Source organism: Bufo gargarizans, unplaced genomic scaffold, assembly GCF_014858855.1.
Source record: "Bufo gargarizans isolate SCDJY-AF-19 unplaced genomic scaffold, ASM1485885v1 fragScaff_scaffold_476_pilon, whole genome shotgun sequence".
Taxonomy (NCBI): Eukaryota; Metazoa; Chordata; class Amphibia; order Anura; family Bufonidae; genus Bufo; species Bufo gargarizans.
Genome location: NW_025334123.1, coordinates 28,864 through 49,186, shown reverse-complemented (window position 1 = coordinate 49,186; position 20,323 = coordinate 28,864). Strand labels below are relative to the sequence as shown.

Here is a 20,323-nt window from a genome sequence, read left to right as displayed (position 1 = left end):
CCCCCTCTTGCGTCTATGGAAGCGCCGGCCCTGCATCTGCTCCTCAGATGACGGAAAGGAAAAAGGATCCACAGGCAGCTAGTAGAGCATGTCAGCTTTGTACAGAAAAAAGGATTCCATATTGTTAAGGCTCGTTTCACACTAGCGGCAGGGGAGTCCGGCAGGTGAACAGGATCCGTCCTGCCGCTAGTTTACGTGTGTGTCCGTACTGACGCTCTGTCCCTATTGACTATAATAGAGGCGGGGGCGGAGTTGTGGCGGCAGCACGGCAGCGCACGGCGAGAGGCAGCCGGACTAAAAGTACGACATGCAGTACTTTTAGTCCAGGCTGCCTCTTGCCGTGCGCTGCTGTTCTGCCGTCGGAACTCTGCTCCCGCCCCCATTATTGTCAATGGGGACGGAGCGGCAGTCCAGGGGCACATGTGAACTAGCAGCAGGACGGATCCGACAGGCTGTTCACCCGCCGGAACAGCCTGCCGGACTCCCCTGCCGCTAATGTGAAAGTACCCTAATAAAGACCAATTGAAAAAATTATTAGCTCAAAATAAGTAATAAAAAAAATTGCCCCCAAAGGTGTACATAGCCAATAAGGCTACAGTATATTCACATGACAGTGGAGAAAAACTGCCATTAAAAAGGCCAAGCGGTTCATTTTTAACATTTTTAACCTCAGTTTTTTTCGTTGATGCCTTTCTGAGAAACGTCCCCCCTTCAAATGTATGGGGGCTGTGAAAACAGACAAAATGGGAAACGTCCTATTTTTTTTACTTGCATTAGTCACTGGCCGTTATAAAAACAGCCGTGTAAATACAACCCTAAGCAGCAATGATTCTTTAAAAAAAGTTTTTCACCGTCGTGTGGATGTGGCCTTATGCTTTGAACTTGATAAAGACGAAAGGGCAGAACTCTGGACTTCCAAACGACATGATGATAACATAGATTGGATTCACTTTAAGGATATTAGAAGTCACCTCGAAATTCCCTTGAAGTTGTTGGGGCACTTTATTTCATATAGGATTAGTATCACGTGATCACTTTCTCTCCGTTATACTAAATATATACCATGGAGCAGCAGAACCCGGAGATTCGGTTCATTATGCAGAATTACTACAAACCCTGCAATTTAGGGATCAGCTTTTTACTGTAACTTCAGTTTCCTGCTTTTAAGCGTGAAAAGGCTTTTGTATGAATGTGGGAAGTGACGCTCCACCTCCAGCCTTTATATCCAGCCCCGGTCCTATTTCCTTTTGCATCTGCAGCCATTCACTTCCCTGTAGACAAACAGCATCATATACAGGTTTGTATTCTAAGGGGAGCATCTTGCGGTAGGTACAAATCTTTGAGTAACGTCTCCTTTTATTGTGGCCACCATTGATAACATAACTTTACAAGATGCTGCAGTCTCCGCCGACAGTGGCACATCAAGCTTTCTCTCTCTAACCTGCACTGCCACCCACTGCTAGGCTGGTGCTGTCGTGGTGGGCAGACAGGCCAAGCTGACCTTTATGAGGATGCAAAGTGTATGCAGATGTAGCAGGGCTGAGTTTGTCACTCGGTACATGGCATCCTCATACCACAATGTGTCATCTGTGGTCCTACAATGTGAAACTAGCATACCAAAATCAGTCTGCTACATCTGTGTGTTACTCACACCTCATCCTGAGTTTTTAGTGTACTGGCGGAGCTCTTACATAGGACTGCAGGAGCTAAACCCACTGTATTATATTAATGTGGATACATTTCATGCTGATGGCTCCAAAACGTTACCTTAACCAATTCAGTCCTGCTACATTTGTATATTACTGCCTTATCTCATCCTGATATTGAAATAGGTTGTATGTAGCCTTACATAGGACTGCAGGAGGGGAGCCTACTATACTACAATAACTTTGATAAATGGCAAAATGCTAACACAATGTAGATCCGAATGACTCATCTAAATGACTCAGTTCTGCTATATTTCTATGTTACTGCCATATCTTAGTAATACAGGTTATTAACTTTTATCTTACACAGGACTGCCGGAGGTAAATCTACTGCATTATATTAACTTATAGATATGATGCAAAAACAATGCGACTGAAAAATTCAGTTCTTCTACATCTGCTGTATATATATTAGCATACACCATCCAAATATTGCAATGTCTTACCAAAGGTCTTATTTAAAAGAAGTTTTCTGGGACTTACACTGTAGACATTGATGTCTTATGTGTGGGCAATCAGTATTATATCAAGGGGGGGGGTTAGGGTCAACTGATTGAAGGGCCACATCCCCTTATATATTTTGTAGTGGCTGTACCTTGTACTACAGCTCAGCATTATATTAGACTGAACAGCAATGGGGGGGGGGGGGGGGCACAGATACACGAAGACATGTGATGCGCCACAGCAAGTCACAGAAAATAAAATGTTGCGTGAACTGTGATTTGGTGAGTCGCGTATCATGCGTGACTTACATTAAAGCCTATGGATCAGTAGTCACAGCACGTCGCATTGCAATAGCACTGACAGTCACTGCATCAAATGTTGCACGACTTTCTTGTCGCCATGTAGCCATACCCTAATACCAGGCACAGCTCCATGTATTTTGTAGTGACTGTGCTTGGTATAAAGGGGACACCGCCCTGCCCTTCACCACTATCTGGAGTCAGGTTCCTACCGATGGCCAATTCTAAAGATAGGACCTCAATATGCAAGACAAATTCAGATCTGCATGTTACAGGCACATCATACAGATATATCAGTATTGCTATAGGACTGCAGGTTATTCTGTTGCATTATATTAACTTGGAAACACCAAAATCCAAAACAAAGATTTACGTGACATATTCAGCTCTGCTACATTTCAGTCAAGCAATAGGGGAGGGAAGGAATGCAAATGAGCTCTTAACAAGCTCTGCCTCTAATGTCACCAGATGTAAGGCAGCTATCCTATACGTCAATGTTTGACCCTTTATATAAGCCTTGAGACATGATTGGATAATAAATAAGCCAGCACCTCTTCTGCAGACAGCTTCTTCGGGGCGATTGCCCCTCATCAGTGCAGAGCAGAGAGTACTGACTTAGCTGGGTGAGAGGCCTGTGTCCGGGTCAGGGGGGAAGTCAAGCATTATTCACATGATACTGTATGTTGGCACTGCTCACAGCATCTCTGTTTTCTCCTCCTTGTCATCTGACTTAATGATTATCATACAGTTTTACTTTACTATGCTGGTTTGAGTGTTTGGTTCTCACAGACATACACTTGCACAGTGCTACTGCTTTTCTTCTACCCATTTTAGAACAACACAATATGATTTTTGTAATCTGCTTGTAATTTTTAGCATTCACGTGCATTGAACTGCATGATCACTAGATGCTGTGTCTGGTATTGTAGTTCAGCTTCAGCTTCGCAATAACTTCGGCTCATCGGAGCCAATACATTCTAATACTGTACGGAGCTTCTGCTCCGTACGGTATTGGAACAAAGTTTTATGCTCATCCCTATTTATAACTGATGACCTATCCTCACGATAGGTCATCAGTAGAGATGAGCGAATCGAAGCTGGTGAAAGCGCATAGGGTTGTATTTCATTAACCACAAGAAAAATATATCCGCTCCTCACTGCTTAATTTTTACCCGGTGAAAGCGTTTGCTGGCCTATTTCAGTAACAGAAAGAAAAATCTATACGCACTTCACTGCTTAATTTTATCCTGGTAAAATCGTATAGGGGCATATTTAATTAACCACAAGAAAAATATATACACCCCTCACTGCTACATTTTAACCTGTTGAAAGCATTTGCTGGCCTATTTCACTAAGGCCTCTTTCACGCAGGCGTTGCGGGAAAAGGTGCGGGTGCGTTGCGGGAACATGCACGATTTTTTCCGCGCGAGTGCAAAACATTGTAATGCATTTGCACGCGTGTGATAAGAATCGGCATGTTTGGTACTCAAACCCAAATTTCTTCACAGAAGTTCAGGCTTGGGATCGGTGTTCTGTAGATTGTATTATTTTCCCTTATAACATGTCTTAATACAGAATGCATAGCACAATAGCGCTAGAGGGGTTTAAAAAAAATAAAAAATAATTTAACTCACCTTTATCCACTTGCTCGCGCAGCCCGGCTTCTCTTCTTTGCTGTGTACAGGAAAAGGACCTGTGGTGACGTCACTCCGGTCATCACATGGTCCATCACATGATCTTTTACTATGGTGATGGATCATGTGATGGACCATGTGATGACCGGAGTGACGTCACCACAGGTCCTTTTCCTGTACACAGCAAAGAAGAAGACAGAAGAGAAGCCGGGCTGTGCGAGCAAGTGGATTAAGGTGAGTTAATTTTATTTTTATTTTTTTAACCCCTCCAGCGCTATTGTACTATGCATTCTGTATTCAGAATGCTATTATTTTCCCTTATAACCATGTTATAAGGGAAAATAATAAACATCGGGTCCCCATCCCGATCGTCACCTAGCAACCGTGCGTGAAAATCGCACCGCATCCGCACTTGCTTGCGGATGCTTGCGATTTTCACGCAGCCCCATTTACTTCTATGGGGCCTGCGTTGCGTGAAAAACGCACAAAATAGAGCTTTCTGCGATTTTCGCGCAACGCACAAGTGATGCGTGAAAATTACCGCTCATGTGAACAGCCCCATAGAAATGAATGGGTCCGGATTCAGTGCAGGTGCAATGCATTCAACTCGCGCATTACACCCACGCGGAAAACTCGCCCATGTGAAAGGGGCCAAAGGCCTATTGCACACGACCGTATGGCTTTTTCAGTGTTTTGCAGTCTGTTTTTCACGGATCCGTTGTTCTGTTTTATAAAGGGGACACCGCCCTTCACCACTATCTGGAGTCAGGCTCCCACCAATGGCTAATTCTAAAGATAGGACATCAATATGCAAGACAAATTCAGATCTGCAAGACATCTAGTGGGCATGTCTTGACCAGCAACCCAGCGGTTCTTGATTGGTTAACTCAGTCATCCACGTCATCCTAAGTGACCTCGGACACCCCCAGCCAACAGTCGATGGGTTCGTCAGGCACAACCCTTAGTTGGCATGGCCCAGGAGCAGGCCCTGTGCCCTTACCTATCCTTAACCTGCCTCTGTCCTTTGCTGTTCCATTACCCACAGAAGTATTGCATGCTGTGGGCTCAGCTCCACTATACAGGGAGGATGAGCTGCTAGAGGACAGTCAGCAGCTACTGCCCAGCCAAGATCTGGAGGAGACATCCGCCGCTTCCTCCGCTAGGCAGGCAAGTAGTGATGAGGAGAGTGGCATGGGAAGTGGTGTTGAGACCGGTCAGGCTCCTGACCCAGAGACCATTGAGGAGGACATCAGTGATGTGCAGACACTACTCGATGATGATGAATCTGATCGCACTTGGGACCTGGGTGCAGAAGGAGCTTCATCATCATGAGAAGAGGGTGGCAGCTTGTCTGTGAGCCAGCAAGTCAATAGGGTGGCCGGGAGTCACCAGGGTGGCAGCCAGGGGCGGATATACCGCATGTGCAGCCGGTTCGGTTGCACAGGGGACCAGAGCAGGAGGGGCCTCTTCTTACCGGCGGCAGGGGGAGATGTGCGCTTCCATTGTGGAAGCGCTCATCTCTATTCATCTGTATCGCTGTCCTTAGGACGGTGATACAGATGGATGCTGCGGCGGGGCAGGGGAGAAGTGTCTCCCTTCCCCAGTCCTCTCATAGGTTGCAGGCCTAGTGCCTGTAGCCTATGAGAGACCGGCGCAGGCGGCGCAATGACATCATTGTGCTGTCTGAGACGTACAGCGCGGGACACAGCCAGGAAGAGGCCTGCATCGCATCGCTGTAAGCAGCAAGAAGGTAGTAATAAGTATACAGGTGAAACTCGAAAAATTTGAATATCGTGCAAAAGTCCATTTATTTCAGTAATGCAAATTAAAAGGAATTGCATTAATGCAGCTTAAAATTTTAATGTTGTGAAAAGGTTCAATATTCTAGGCTCAAAGTGTCACACTGTAGTCAGCTAATTAATCCATAACCCCTGAGCAAAGGGTACCTCAATATTGTGACTTTGGGGTTTCATAAGCTATAAGCCATAATCATCCAAATTATAACAAATAAAGGCTTAAAATATCCCGCTTTGCATGTAATGAGTCTATCTCATATGTTAGTTTCACCTTTTAAGTTGCATTACTGAAATAAATGAACTTTGCACAATATTCTAATTTTTTCGAGTTTCACCTGTATGTGTTTATTTACAGTGGGATGCGAAAGTTTGGGCAACCTTGTTAATCGTCATGATTTTCCTGTATAAATCGTTGGTTGTTACGATAAAAAAATGGCAGTTAAATATATGATATAGGAGACACACACAGTGATATTTGAGAAGTGAAATGAAGTTTATTGGATTTACAGAACGTGTGCTATAATTGTTTAAACAAAATTAGGCAGCTACATAAATTTGGGCACCACAAAAAAGAAATGAAATCAATATTTAGTAGGTCCTCCTTTTGCAGCCTCTAAACGCTTCCTGTAGGTTCCAATGAGAGTCTGGATTCTGGTTGAAGGTATTTTGGACCATTCCTCTTTAGAAAACATCTTTAGTTCATTCAGTCACGCCACAGATTTTCAATTATATTCAGGTCTGGGGACTGAGATGGCCATTCCAGAACGTTGTACGTTGTTCCTCTGCATAAATGCCTTAGTGGATTTTGAGCAGTGTTTAGGGTCGTTGTCTTGTTGAAAGAATCAGCCCCGGCGCAGCTTCAGCTTTGTCACTGATTCCTGGACATTGGTCTCCAGAATCTGCTGATACTGAGTGGAATCCATGCGTCCCTCAACTTTGACAACATTCCCAGTCCCTGCACTGGCCACACAGCCCCACAGCATGATGAAACCACCACCATATTTAACTGTAGCTAGCAGGTGTTTTTCTTGGAATGCTGTGTTCTTTTTCCTCCATGCATAACTCCCCTTGTTATGGCCAAATAACTCAATTTTAGTTTTATCAGTCCACAGCACCTTATTCCAAAATGAAGCTTGTCCAAATGTGCTTTAGCCCACCTCAAGCGGCACTTTTTGTGCTGTGGGCGGAGAAAAGGCTTCCTCTGCATCACTCTCGCATACAGCATCTCCTTGGGTAAAGTGCGCCGAATGGTTGAACGATGCACAGTGACTCCATCTGCAGCAAGATGATGTTGTAGGTCTTTGGTGCTGGTCTGTGGGTTGACTCTGACTGTTCTCACCATTCGTCTCTTCTGTCTATTTGAGATTTTTCTTGGTCTGCCACTTTGAGCCTTAACTTGAACTGAGCCTGTGATCTTCCATTTCCTCAATATGTTCCTAACTGTGGAAACAGACAGCTGAAATCTCTGAGACAGCTTTCTGTATCCTTCCCCTAAACCATGATGGTAAACAATCTGTGTCTTCAGGTCATTTGAGAGTTGTTTTGAGACCCCCATGTTGCTACTTTTCAGAGAAAATTAAAAAAGGAGGGAAACTTACAATTGACCCCCTTAAATACTCTTTCTCCTAATTGGATTCACCTGTGTATGTAGGTCAGGGGTCACTGAGCTTACCAAGCCAATTTGAGTTCCAATAATTAGTTCTAAAGGTTTTGGAGTCAATAAAATGACAACAACAGTGCCCAAATGTATGCACCTGCCTAATTTTGTTTAAACAATTATAGCACACTTTCTGTAAATCCAATAAACTTCATTTCACTTCTCAAGTATCACTGTGTGTGTCTCCTATATGATATATTTAACTGACATTTTTTATTGTAACAACCAACGATTTATACAGGAAAATCATGACGATTAACAAGGTTGCCCAAACTTTTGCATCCCACTGTATTTTATTTATTTACACTTTGCTAGGGGCCCTATCTGGCACTCATGGGGACATCTACTGGGGCCCTATATTATGTACTGGCACACATGGGGGGCACTATGGAGGAGGAGCACTATGGGAGCCCTATTCTAAATACTGACACACATGGGGGGCACCATGGAGGGGGGAGTACTATTGGGGCCCTATTTTATATACTGGCACACATGGGGGACACTATAAAGGGAGAGAAGAACTATGGGGGGCCCTATCTTATTTACTGGCACACATGGGGGGCACTATGGAGAGGGAGGAGCACTATGGGGGGCCTTATCTTATATACTGGCACACAAAGGGGGCACTATATAGGGGGAAATAACACTATGGGGGCCCTATTTTATATACTGGCAGACATGGGGGGAACTATGGAGGGGGGAGCACTATGGGGACCCTATCTCATATACTGGCACACAATGGGGGCCACTATAGAGAATGGGGGAAAAGGAGAACTATTGGGATCATTATATAGGGGCATTATACTGACACATTGTCAGTCACCATAGGGACAATGGAAGGTGCTCTTTTGGTGCACAATATATGAGTATTTTATACTGGCACAAATTATAGGGCACTATGTGGACTTTGGCTAAAATGGAGGCACTAAGAGAGTTTTTTAGGCACCAAATAGGGGTCATTGGCACACATTATGAGGGTTCTATGGGGACATTGGCTCTACAGGGGCACTAAGAGGAGGTATGTTTTATACTGTTACACAACAGGGCACTTTTATGTACTGGCACACATTATAAAGATAATTACTACTACCGGGGGCATTATGGTGGGCTTTATTACAGTTGAGGGACTATGAGGAACTTGAATACTAGTATGAGCACTATAGGAGCATTATTACTTCTGGGACACAGTGGGGACATTATTACTGTAGGGGCACTATTACTACTAAGTGTTGTCTGGTACATAATTATTTCTATTGGTGGGATTTTGGGGAGCACTGTTACTTTGGTGGGCACCCTGGCACGGTATCAGCTTAGTACAATTATTTTTGGGGAACATTATGCTTACACTATTAGTGTCAGGGACACTGTTTCCTGGGCACAGTTATTTTTTTTAGGACACTGTGTGCCAATAATTATTGAAGGGGAACTATCTGTGTGTAACTAGTATATGGAGCACAGCGGGCACAATATTAGAGGGGTGTTGATTAGGTGGGAGGATGATAGAAAACTAGGAAACTAAGATGTTTGTCTGTCAAACCCTGCAGAGAGAAGAGATAACTAAAAAAAATCTTCATGACGGTGTGGTCTGAAAGGAGAAGATGAGAACAGAGAACATCTACATCAAAGAAGACGTCACTGGATCTAAGAGGTATGTGGACCTGTATTAGGCTACCTTCACATCTGATTTAGTGATTCTGGAATGTTCCAGCACTGCTGAATGCAGACAGAATGTCGGCCGGCCCCATTAACTCTAATGGGGTCTGACAGAGATCGAGCGACAATCTGGCAAAAATGCCGAGAATCAGCGGGACACAAACCGCTGCATGCCTGAGTTTGGGTCTGGCCAATTCCTTGCATTCTTTGTCAGATCAGGTAGCCGGAGCGTAGTGCTGCAGGTGTGAAATTAACCTTAACCTGTATGTTTTGTATTGCTATAAGTAATGTTAGGACGGAATTGGCTATGTTGAGAACTTGGCTTGGAGGGGAGGGGGCCCAGGCACATTCTTTGCACAGGGGCCCTCTGCTGTCTGTGTCCGCCCCAGCAGCATTGTGAGGTTGGGAGCCAAATAGGCACGGGGTAAACCACCTACTTCACAGCAGCCTACCTGCCCAGGAAGTAGTGGTGTAGGGGTTCATGGAGGCAGCGGCGGTAGCAGTCAGTCAGTGAGGACTGTTGGGGGGAAAATCACCTGGCAGTTTTTTATGAAGCCGCTGGAGGAGGTGAACGTGGCTATATGTAGAATCTGTGGACAGAAAGTGAAGCGTGGCCAGGGGACCAATGTTGGCACTATGGCCCTGCGTCAACATATGCAGAGTCGCTATACGGTGGCCTTGGAGAACCGTGGCTCCGATGTGGTGGTCCAGCCTGCCGCATCACCCACTGGCACGCACCCGGTTACAGCCAATCAAGGCTTCACCACCTGAGCCGAAGGGAGCTGTCTGTCATTCCCATCTTCTGCTGGTTCATTTGCCCTGCATGGCACACGTGTTCAATCTGGTTGTCAAGTGGTTCCTGAAGTCTTCCTAAAAATGGCTTGGAAACTTTGCATGCACTTCAGCCACTCATACACTGCAAAGCACACCGTTCTTGAGCTACAGCGGCAAAATGATATCCCCCAACATAGGCTGATATGCAACGTTTCCACCCTCCATATGTTGGACCGACTGTACGAACAGAGAAAGGCCATCAACGATTTCGTGATGATCCAAGCGGATAGAAGTACTCCCCTGTGTAACTTCGATGTCAGCCAGTGGCATCTCATGCGTGACACCTGCCATTTGCTCAGGCTCTTTGAGGATGCCACGTTATTTGTCAGTCGCCAGGACTAAGGATGAATGATGTCATTCCAATGCTTCATGTCCTGGAACAGATGCTGGTACTAATGGCTGGTCAGGGGACTGGAGATGTGGCGCCTAGATCTCACTCCACATGAGCCCTGTGGGGGCTGAACTGGAAGAGAAGGAGGGGAGGAAGACATTGAAGCACAGGCACTCTGTGGTATTCTGATACTGCTGCCGTATTCACACTATGTCACCTTGCCACTGTTTGATATCCTGATGCTGCTGCTGCCTTATCAACACTTTGTCACCTTGCCACTCTGTGGTATCCTGATGCTGCTGCTGCCGTATCCACACTATGTCGTTGTGCCACTCGGTGGCCTCCTACTGATGCTGCTGCCGCCACCTCCACACTCTGTCATTATGCCACGAGTTGGCTGCCTCATACTGCTGCTGAAGACTCTGTCATTGGGCCACTCTGTGGTCTCATTATGCTGCGACCACCTCCATACTCTGTCGTTGTGCCACTCAGTGGCCTTCTCCTGATGCTGCTGCTGCTGCCACCTCCGGACTCGGTCATTATGCCACTCTGTGGTCTAATCATGCTGCTGCCAACTCCATACTCGGCCATTGTGCCACTCATTGACCTCCTCATACTGCTGCCAACTCCATACTCTGTCGTTGTGCCACTTGGTGGCCTTCTCCTGATGCTGCTGCCGCCGCCACCTCCGGACTTTGTCATTGTGCCTCTCGGTGGCCTCCTCATACTGCTCACCGAGTGAAGGCGTATGCTTCACAGACCGGATCTGTTTTTTGTGGGTTATTGTTCTGACGGATCAGAGGAAGGGCAAAATAATCAGTGACATCAACACAAACTTACTGCTGACACCCTCTCCACTCTGTCAGGGGGGCTCTAGTTGTATAAGCGCTTAATAGAAGAGATTCTGTAGACATCTATGTGGAATCAGCTGACGAGGGTGTAAAAGGAGTGTATTTCTTCTTGACGATAACAGCTACCTGTAAGGCCTCATGCACATGGCCATTGGGCACCACGCATCACGGATGCGGACCTACTCACTTGAATAGGTCTGCAATTCCGGAGATGCGGAACAGAGTCATGGAACACAGGAAGCATTACGGAGTGCTTCGTTGGTGTTTCTTTCTGTTGTTCTGCACCGCAAATAAATATGACATGTCATATTATTTTGTGGTGCGGACAGACCACAGACCCATTCAAGTTGAATGGGTCCGGCCCACTGCACGGATGTTGCCCGTGCATTGGGGACCGCAGTTGAAATGGCCGCCCAATGCACTTCAGTTTTTTGGTCAGTTTTGGCCCCGTGACTGGCCAAATAAGTGAAGTGTGCAGTAATTCTAAGAGCGACCCCCTGTCATCTGCATGTCATACTGACTCACAGTATTGTTTCACTACCAAAGCATACTTATGCATGTTACTGCAAGGCACAGTGTTCTACACCCCTATAAAGGCTCTCTGCAGCCCGGAAATAGCAGTTTTTAACAAAATTCACAGCGAATAAATTCGTATCAAAGCAAATTTTTCCGAAATATTCAGCGAACCGGCCAAATCGAATTTTTGAAAAATTTACTCATCTCTAGTCATCAGTATCTGATCGGTAGGGGTTCAACACCTGGGACCCCAGCTGTGTGAGAATGCACCTGCGCCAGAGCCTTCTGACAACTTTGCCTAGGCCAGTGACAACATGTTCATCGGTCACATGGCCTAGGAGCAGCTGAACTCCATAAAAGTGAATGGGGCTGAACTGCGATACCAAGTACAGCTGCTATACAATGTATGGCGCTGTGCTTGGTATTTGGGGAGAAGGCCGCAGCACTCACAGGAGCACCGGTGTCTTCTCAAACAGCTGATCAGCAGAGGTCCCGGGTGTTGGACCCCCACTGATCAGACACTGATAACCTATCCAGAGTCATGGAAAACCCTTTTAAACTGATCATTTTCGAGCAGCTCAGTGACACAGACAAAGAATAAGGAAAAGAACAAACAGCAGGTGGCGATATACACATACATTTTATTGAATAACTCACTGGCTGTACTGCATTTTTAGTTGCAAGCAATTATAAAAGAATTCAGATCTAGTTGCTGATTTAAAAAAAAAGTAGAATATGTTTTGTGACACAATTCCTTTAAATGATTTAGAATCCAGTGAAAATGAAAGGCTGGCCGGACAGTGTTTCAAAAACAGCATTCACCTTTTGGCAGTCCCGCCGTTCCAGCATGGCAGATCCCATTTTTAACTGCTGTTAAACAACCCCTTTAAAACTCATCCTCCATTATTTGTAAAACGAATCCTGATTCTGTCTCTCAGCATAGATAAAGATACTCTCAAAGATGAAGGGGGATCACGTGTGATACAATTTGACCACATACACTCTGGATCAAAGTGACATTGATTTCTTAACCTACTGATATACAATCCATTCCTTAAATGAGGGAAGATGGTAGATTATAACATTATTTTGATAATTTTAGTAACTTTATTGCTCTTCCAGTTTCTGCAAAGTTCTATTGCTTCCCACAATTGACTCTCTGCTTCCCTCTTCTGACCAACTACATTGGTCACTTAACCCCCGGATGCTATTTCCAGACAAACTGGGTATAAGATGTGACACCCACTGTTTGTCGGTCTCTTCAAACAGCTGATCGTAGGGGGTAATGGGAGTCAGATCCCCAGCAATCTAATATTGATGAACGATCCTGAGGACAACCCCTTTAATTTTCCTTAAATTTCTTTGATTGGACCTTTGCTCATATGGTACATAAAGGACAGTCATTAGCTTTATCCCCCAAAAGTTCTAGTGGTCTATGTTTGGGTGACCACCTAAATCCTTAGTTGGGGTGTAACACCATTATTACCTGCTGTACTGTTAACATGTCCAATTAATTGATTTAACCTTTAGTCTAAAATTCCTCAATGTGTGTCTATTCAGTTCTCAGTATGTCTGAAGGAAATTCACAGATAATCTCCAAGCCGATAAAGCTGATTGCTGCTGCTTGTAACAATATGGGAATCGGATGGAAAGGCAACTTACCGTGGAATTTACCGTAAGTACTATTTTACATATCCAAAAATGTCCCTTTGTTACAGACCTAAACCCTAGGGCAGTAATCTCCAAACTGTATCCAGCTGTTGAAAACTACAACATCACGTGCAGCTCAAATATGCAAACCAGAAAATTTAAAGGGGTATTCCCATCTTAGACAATGGGGGCATATCGCTAGGACCCGCACCTATATCGAGAACGGAGCGGGGAGCGCTGTGTCTGGAGAACCCCAGATTTCCCCAGGTCCATCCACTACCAAGTGCTAATCCCCGCCTCTCCCGTAGAAGCTCGGCTATTTTCGGCGGCCCCATAGAAATGAATGGAGGGCGGCTACGCGTGCGCAGTGCGCTCTCCTTAACTTTCGGGGCTCCGTTCTCAATATAGGTGCGGGTCCCATCTGGGACCCGCACCTATAAGACAATGGGGGCATATCCTAGCGATATGCCCCCATTGTCTGAGATGAGAAAAACCCTTTAAATGGTTATCCAACTGGCTGTTTTGGGTAACTTCTCTGCTTATTTCTGCACTCGTTTTCATAAGAGCATTGTTTTACTGTCCTCTCACTTTTGCATATCATTAGCATTTTAGCTCAGCAGTTGTACAGTATTTCATAATGGACAAAAACAATGTTGATGATGCTGCTGCCACCTGCTGGTTGTAATAATTATGCCCCCTGCAACATTACTGATTTCAGCAATGCCAACTGTTAGGTCAGCTGTCTATGCTCTCCTCGGTGGGCATGATACCTGCACTACTCACCTTGCTGATGCCTCCATGCTTCTGCTTTGTGCTCCAGCCTTTGTCTACTTAGGGATTTGGAAGTGTGTGCACTGACCCTTTAAGAGGACGGAAGTGAGCGCACGTGCATTCAAATCCTTCCCCCGTCAATGGTACCTGAGCTTTAGGTTCCCTGGTGACCATCAAAGATGTTCATGTGCTATTGTTATTTATCCTGCATTATTTCCTGTCTGTTCTCCAGCTTGTACCGGCCCTGCCTGCGTGTTACAGCACTTCCAGTTTCAGTTCTGTCTGTGTTTAAGTTAACCCTGTCCGTCTGCCTCATTTGTACCTTCACTATGACCTTGCCTGCTTGTCTATCCTGTGCCTCCCACCACGTACACTTCAAGTGTGCTGTCTGGATCTTTTTCTGCGTGTTTGGTGTCCTGACCCTGTGGTTCAGCTGCCAACAACACAGGGACTATCCCAGGAGGTAGCAGTGTGCTTGCCACCTTGCAGCGAAGGCCAGATCCCTGGATAGAGGTTAAAGGTTGAATACTAGGGAATCACCAGAAAAATGCCTTTAGGGTTTAGCCCAAAGAAAAACTGGTTAATTGGCATAGTGGGTCCAGATAAATTAATAGTAAGCTCAGGCTTATAAACTGAAAAGTCTCCAATACGTTGCCTGTAAATTTTGATCTGTGGGTCCTATAGTGAAGTGGGTACAGTTCACACCACAAGTCTGCTCAAAATACACCGGAGGTGTTCCACGTTTGTTTGGAGCTACAGATGTAGCAGGGTTAACACACAAACTCTTAACACGATAAGTTAAGAAATTTGAGTTATCTTGAAACAAAAGCCATTGAAAAGCATTTGAAGGTGTTTTCTTAACGCATTTAGTTTAGATAACACGTCTCAGAAAGCATGTGTGTTAACTCTACTACATCTGTATATGCACCTTCAGATATAGGGACACGTCGGTATCCACATCACCACTCTTTAATCCTTGAGCAATTTTGTGGATTAGCAAAGAGGTTGCACAAATGGTGAAGCACCACCAGCCAGGGATGGTTATAAAAATGTATTATACTCACAAGCATAGGTGAAGTAAAAGCATTTTATAAAAGTCTTTATCGTCCTCGTTCATGCCCGACCCGGGTTTCGCTTGACGCTTCGCAGATTGTTTCTGCCTCCACGTTATGAAGGTAAAGCAAGTCTTGCTGTGGTTTTTTAAATCACTGCTGTCCAGTTGTGCCGTACTGTTAGGAATGCCATGCCTGCATAAGCATAATCCTTTTCTGGATTGGAATTCCAGTCGCAATCTTTGCTTCCATCTGTATCTCTACACTCACAAGAAGTACCATTAGCTTACTGCCATGGTGTTGATGTTTTTGATAAAAAGGCAGCAGCATCGCCTCTACTTCTTCATCCTTGTGATTTGATTCCTGGTCCCATTTGCAAATAGTCCTAGATTTTTATTCAGAAAGAAGAACATTAAAGTCGATATCCTATGAAGAGCCTTTTATTTTTCTGTCCAGGAGAAGAAATCTCAATAGGCCAGTGATCCTGCCAAAATGGTGACTGTGGCTCCAGTCAGTTCTAAGCATGCCTGTGAGGTCCAGAGTGTTCCTGATGTGAAGAGAGTACACTCTTGGGTACCCAAGGAGAACCTCTTATAAAGAAGTGTCTGCTTAGAGCCAGCCTGAAGAAGATTGGGCATAAGTCAGGGGGAACTACTGTCTATGTCTGCCACTGCCCTTCTCTCCCCTGGGGGCATGATACCTACGCTACTCACCATGCTGCTGCCTCCATGCTTCTAGCTTGTGCTCTAGCCTCTGTCTCCTTAGGGCCTGCACCCACTCACTTTTGGCCTCTTAAAGGGCCAGTGCACATGCTTCCAAATCCTTCCCCAGCCAATAGCTGGGGGTCCTAGGTATCTAAGACATCCTCTCTAGTCAGAGGATGCCTTAGCTGTAGATTCCCTGATTATAAGCAAAGGTGTTCTGATAGTCTTGTGCTACTGCAATTTACTTGCATTTATCCTGGGTCACTCTTAGGGTAAGGCCAAAATGGTCAGCACTAATGCTGCGGTGTGGCAGAAACTGCAGTGGCATGTGGCTGCTGTGGTTTTGAAGTTGCTTTTGTTTTCTGGAAAACAGATGATTGTAATGGGCACATGGTTTAGCGGGTAAGAAACCTGTTCCGTGGCTGAGGCATCTACCGTATTTTTTGCCCCATAAGATGCACTTTTTTATGCGTCTTATGGGGCAAATACTAATTAGTACAGGAGGACCGGTAAGCGGTGAAGGCTCTGTACTCACCGCTTCCTGGTCCTCGGCTGTTGGCTGTGTGCACCAGTTCACAGCACAGCTGATGGCAGGATGAAGAGGATTGCGATGTAGATGAGGAGCCGCAGCGTCTGGAGCACGAAAGGTAAATGTTTTTTTTTTTATTTTGTGATCTGAGGGTGGGGGCTGCTGAATTATGGTTGGGGGCTGCTGAATTATGGTTGGGGGCTGAGTACATATGGTTGGGGGCTGAGTACATATGGCTGGGGGCTGATTACATATGGCTGGGGGCTGATTACATATGGCTGGGGGCTGATTACATATGGCTGGGGCTGATATGAGGCATGGGGTCTCATATGAGATCTGATTGGGGGGTCTTCTTTATATTGGGCTTTGATCTGAGGTCTGATTGGGGGTTATTCACATTGGGGTCTGAGCTGAGGTCTGATCTGAGATCTTATTAACATTGGAGATCTGATTGGGGCTGTGAGCTGAGGTCTGATCTGATCTGAGGTCTAATGAAAAATATTTTTTTGTTATTGTCCTCCTCTAAAACCTAAGTGCCTCTTATGGGCCAGTGCGTCTTATGGGGCGAAAAATACGGTACTTAACATTCAACTTGTAAACCTTAGCACCGTGGTCACATCATGGCTTTATCAGCACTGCTCCATTTGGCCTTACATTTATTTTATAATAGCAGAGTAATGGAGCCAATGGACCCTACGACAGATATTTGATAGGGTGGTCACCTGGCCTTGTATTTAGAACTGCAGAGTAGAGAGGATGGGGAGTGTATAACATTAATAAAAGTGCTAAGGATTGTGGAGAAGTCAGGAGAAAGGGAAAGAGGGGGCAATTAAATTAATGACTGTCAGGTCCGGAGCTATCATGCTAAAATTCAAGACTCAAGGGACTATGATGCATACTGAAAGAGCTTCTCTCAACCTTGTGTACTTGTAGAACCACTGTTGTCCCTATGGCTCCTGTCAGAACAATAATTTATAAAGTAATCTTTTTAACCAGAATAATCTTTTCTGTTTTTATTAATGCAGAAAGGAATTCCAGTATTTGTTAGACACGATAACGACAGTAAAACAACCAGGTAAGTTGTACAACCATGCTGTACAGTGTACTTATAGTGATGAGGTTAGATCCTCCCAGTAGTTCTGGTATTTCTAGAGTACCTTATTTCTGGGCTCTCAGTAGGAAGAAATATGGCACATTGTGGGACTTAGCACCGTTCTCGTTTTATACTTGGTAATAGTAAGATGTATGTTTGTTTGTAGTACATAGAAAACTTAAAGGGGTTGTCTCATGTCAACAAATGGCATTTATCATGTAGTGAAAGGTTATACAAGGCATTTACTAATGTATTGTGAGTCTCTATATTGCCTCCTTTACTGGCTTGATTGATTTTTTGCATTACACACTGCTCGAATCCAGGGGTTACGACCTCCCTGCAATCCAACAGTGGTGGTCGTGCTTGAACACTATAGGATAAAGCTTTTTCCTACAGTGTGCAAACACGGCCACCGATGCTGGATTGCAGGATGGTCGTCAACTCTGGATTCGAGCAGTCTATAATGTGATGGAAAAATGACTCAAGCCAACAAAGGAGGCAATATGGACAATCACAATACATTAGTAAATGCCTTGTATTAACTTTATGTCCAAGATAAATAGAGAAGGTGAGGCAACCCGTTTAAGCTGTCCATAGTTAGCAATCTATTGTTTAAGGGCTCATTCAGACGGTTGTATAAATGAGTCTGCATCCGTTCCGCAATTTTGCGGAACGGGTGCGGACCCATTAATTTCAATGAGGCCGCAAAAGATGCGGACAGCACACAGTGTGCTGTCCGCATCCGTGATTCCTTTCCGTGGCTCCGCGGAAAAGATAGAACATGTCCTGTTCTTGTCCACAATCGCTGACAAGAATAGGCATTTTCTATTATGGTTGCGGCCATGTGCGGTCTGCAAATTGCGGAGAGCACACAGCCGGTATCCATGTTTTGAGGATCTGCAAAGTACTGCGTCCGTCTGAATGGGTCCTAAGGAGATTAAACAACCTTCATCCAAATGCTACCATCCAGGCCATGACATTCATAGAAGAGAGGAGATGGAACATCATCAAATATATAACTAGGGCCCTGTTATGTTGCCATGTTGAGCTTATAATAGCAGATGTGCTGGTGTTTGTACTCATACTTTCCTTCACTCCCCAATACCACAAGCCATTGCTAACAAGTCACTTGCTCTGGAGAAGGGAGTCCTACACAGGTTCCCAATACCGAGCAGCAAAAGGAATGGGAGAAACTAGACCTAGGCCTAGTCTCCAAGAGCCCCACATAGTTATATAGTTGTATAGTCTGCTTGTACAACATGTACATTGTAGAATCTTGGGTAGGAAGATTTTGGACTTTACCTTTAGTTTTTGGAAGAAAGGCAAGGAAGAATATTGCCATAACATCCATTTAGTATATTATATAGTGTTAAATAATACTACCATATAATGCCCAATAATAACAGCAATATGACATTGCATTATGTTATACCGTATTTTGGTATGTAATAGAGGTAAACTGAATGTCCCATTTGCAGCTAATGAACTGCTCATTAATCCTTTGTAAATACAGTAGTTTTCTGTTTCAAATTTACTTCTTTTTTGTGTATATGTATTTCTCTTTTGCATATTCAGTATACAGTGGTTATTGAAAGTTTCTGAACCCTTCAGAATTTTCTGTATTTCTGCATAAGTAAGACCTAAAACTACATCAGACTTTTACACAAATTCTAAAGTAGATAAAGATAACCAAATCAAACCAAGTCAAAAATATTGGACTTGGTCATTTATTTATTGAGGAAAATGATCCTCAGAGTGATTAGTCATCTGGAACACTGCCGCTCAAACAGTATCATCAGCTTGTTTGGTTAGCTCCGGGGAGTCCAGAGGGGTTGTGGGAATAGTCATTCCAGTAAGGGGCCAGTGTTAGAGGTAAATGGTATTGTGCTCAAATCAGATGGCAGCTATGATCAGAATATTGGGATTTGGATGGATCCCTGTTAGTGAATTTATGAATATGCTGCAGGCCTGAGATGTGGTCTGGTGGTGTAGGCTTGGACTAGACTGGTCTGGGTGGACTTGGCAGTGCAAGCTGTGGTGTAATGGGAGTCTCCGAATAAGTCAGAACTTATTTAAGCAGCTCTATTGCCTTTGTCAAAGTGAGCGTGATCAAGGTGGAGACCTTAAGTCTGGTCTTGAGTTCTACTGGGGTGACATAGCCTACTGGACGTGATTGAGCAGGAGAGTATGAAAGACAGAACCCTTGAGACATAGAGAACTTTGACCAGGAGCCAGGGCCCATAAGAGCCAGGCCTGAAAGAGAGAGTGATTGACACCTGACATTTTGGGGGTTGTGATGTGGGGTTGTGATGTAACAGTCTGGTCGTGGTCTCTGTGAGACAGAGATCTGACAAAAGTTCTGATGCTGTTGCACTGTATGCTCAATTCTTTAGTTTGAAGCGTTTAAGAAATTGAACCACCTTGTGTTCTGTAACCACCAAGAAGTATTGTGCCTCTCAAACATGTAACCAACATGCTTGTGTGCTTTTGTATTTTAAATTGCATTAGTAAAGATCAACAGTTACGATATTATTTGGTCTGCATGCAGTTGTCTTTTTTCTGAAAGAGGAACCTTGGAAGCGAAGATGCCATCGCTCATGTTACAGGAGCTTTAAAAATAAAATAAAAATAATAATAGGGAGCTTAGATATGCAGCTAGTCTACACAGTACTGATCCCACACTCGCCATCTCTTGTTGACTAGAAGTGCCCTCCTCCTTTGCTATGTGTCTGTCTTAAAGGGGTTGTTTTGGCTTTTAATATTGATAACCTATCCACAGGATAGCTCATGAATATCAGATCGG

General features: G+C 44.6%; 1 protein-coding gene across 7 annotated transcripts in view; it reads left to right on the top strand.

Annotated features, from left to right (window-relative positions):
• LOC122922562 (dihydrofolate reductase-like) overlaps positions 1–20,323 on the top strand; it is a 58,194-nt gene that overhangs the window by 20,185 nt on the left and 17,686 nt on the right. For 2 of the 7 annotated variants that reach the window (XM_044273211.1, XM_044273213.1), the window contains exons 2-3: positions 13,282–13,396; positions 17,453–17,502. In XM_044273211.1, coding sequence (XP_044129146.1) covers positions 13,290–13,396; positions 17,453–17,502 — 157 coding nt within the window. In that variant the 5' untranslated portion in view covers positions 13,282–13,289. Of the gene's footprint in view, positions 1–1,208; positions 1,330–2,011; positions 2,028–9,123; positions 9,185–13,281; positions 13,397–17,452; positions 17,503–20,323 lie in introns of those variants that run through there. The other 5 variants (XM_044273209.1, XM_044273210.1, XM_044273214.1 and 2 more) reach the window with 5 other exon arrangements.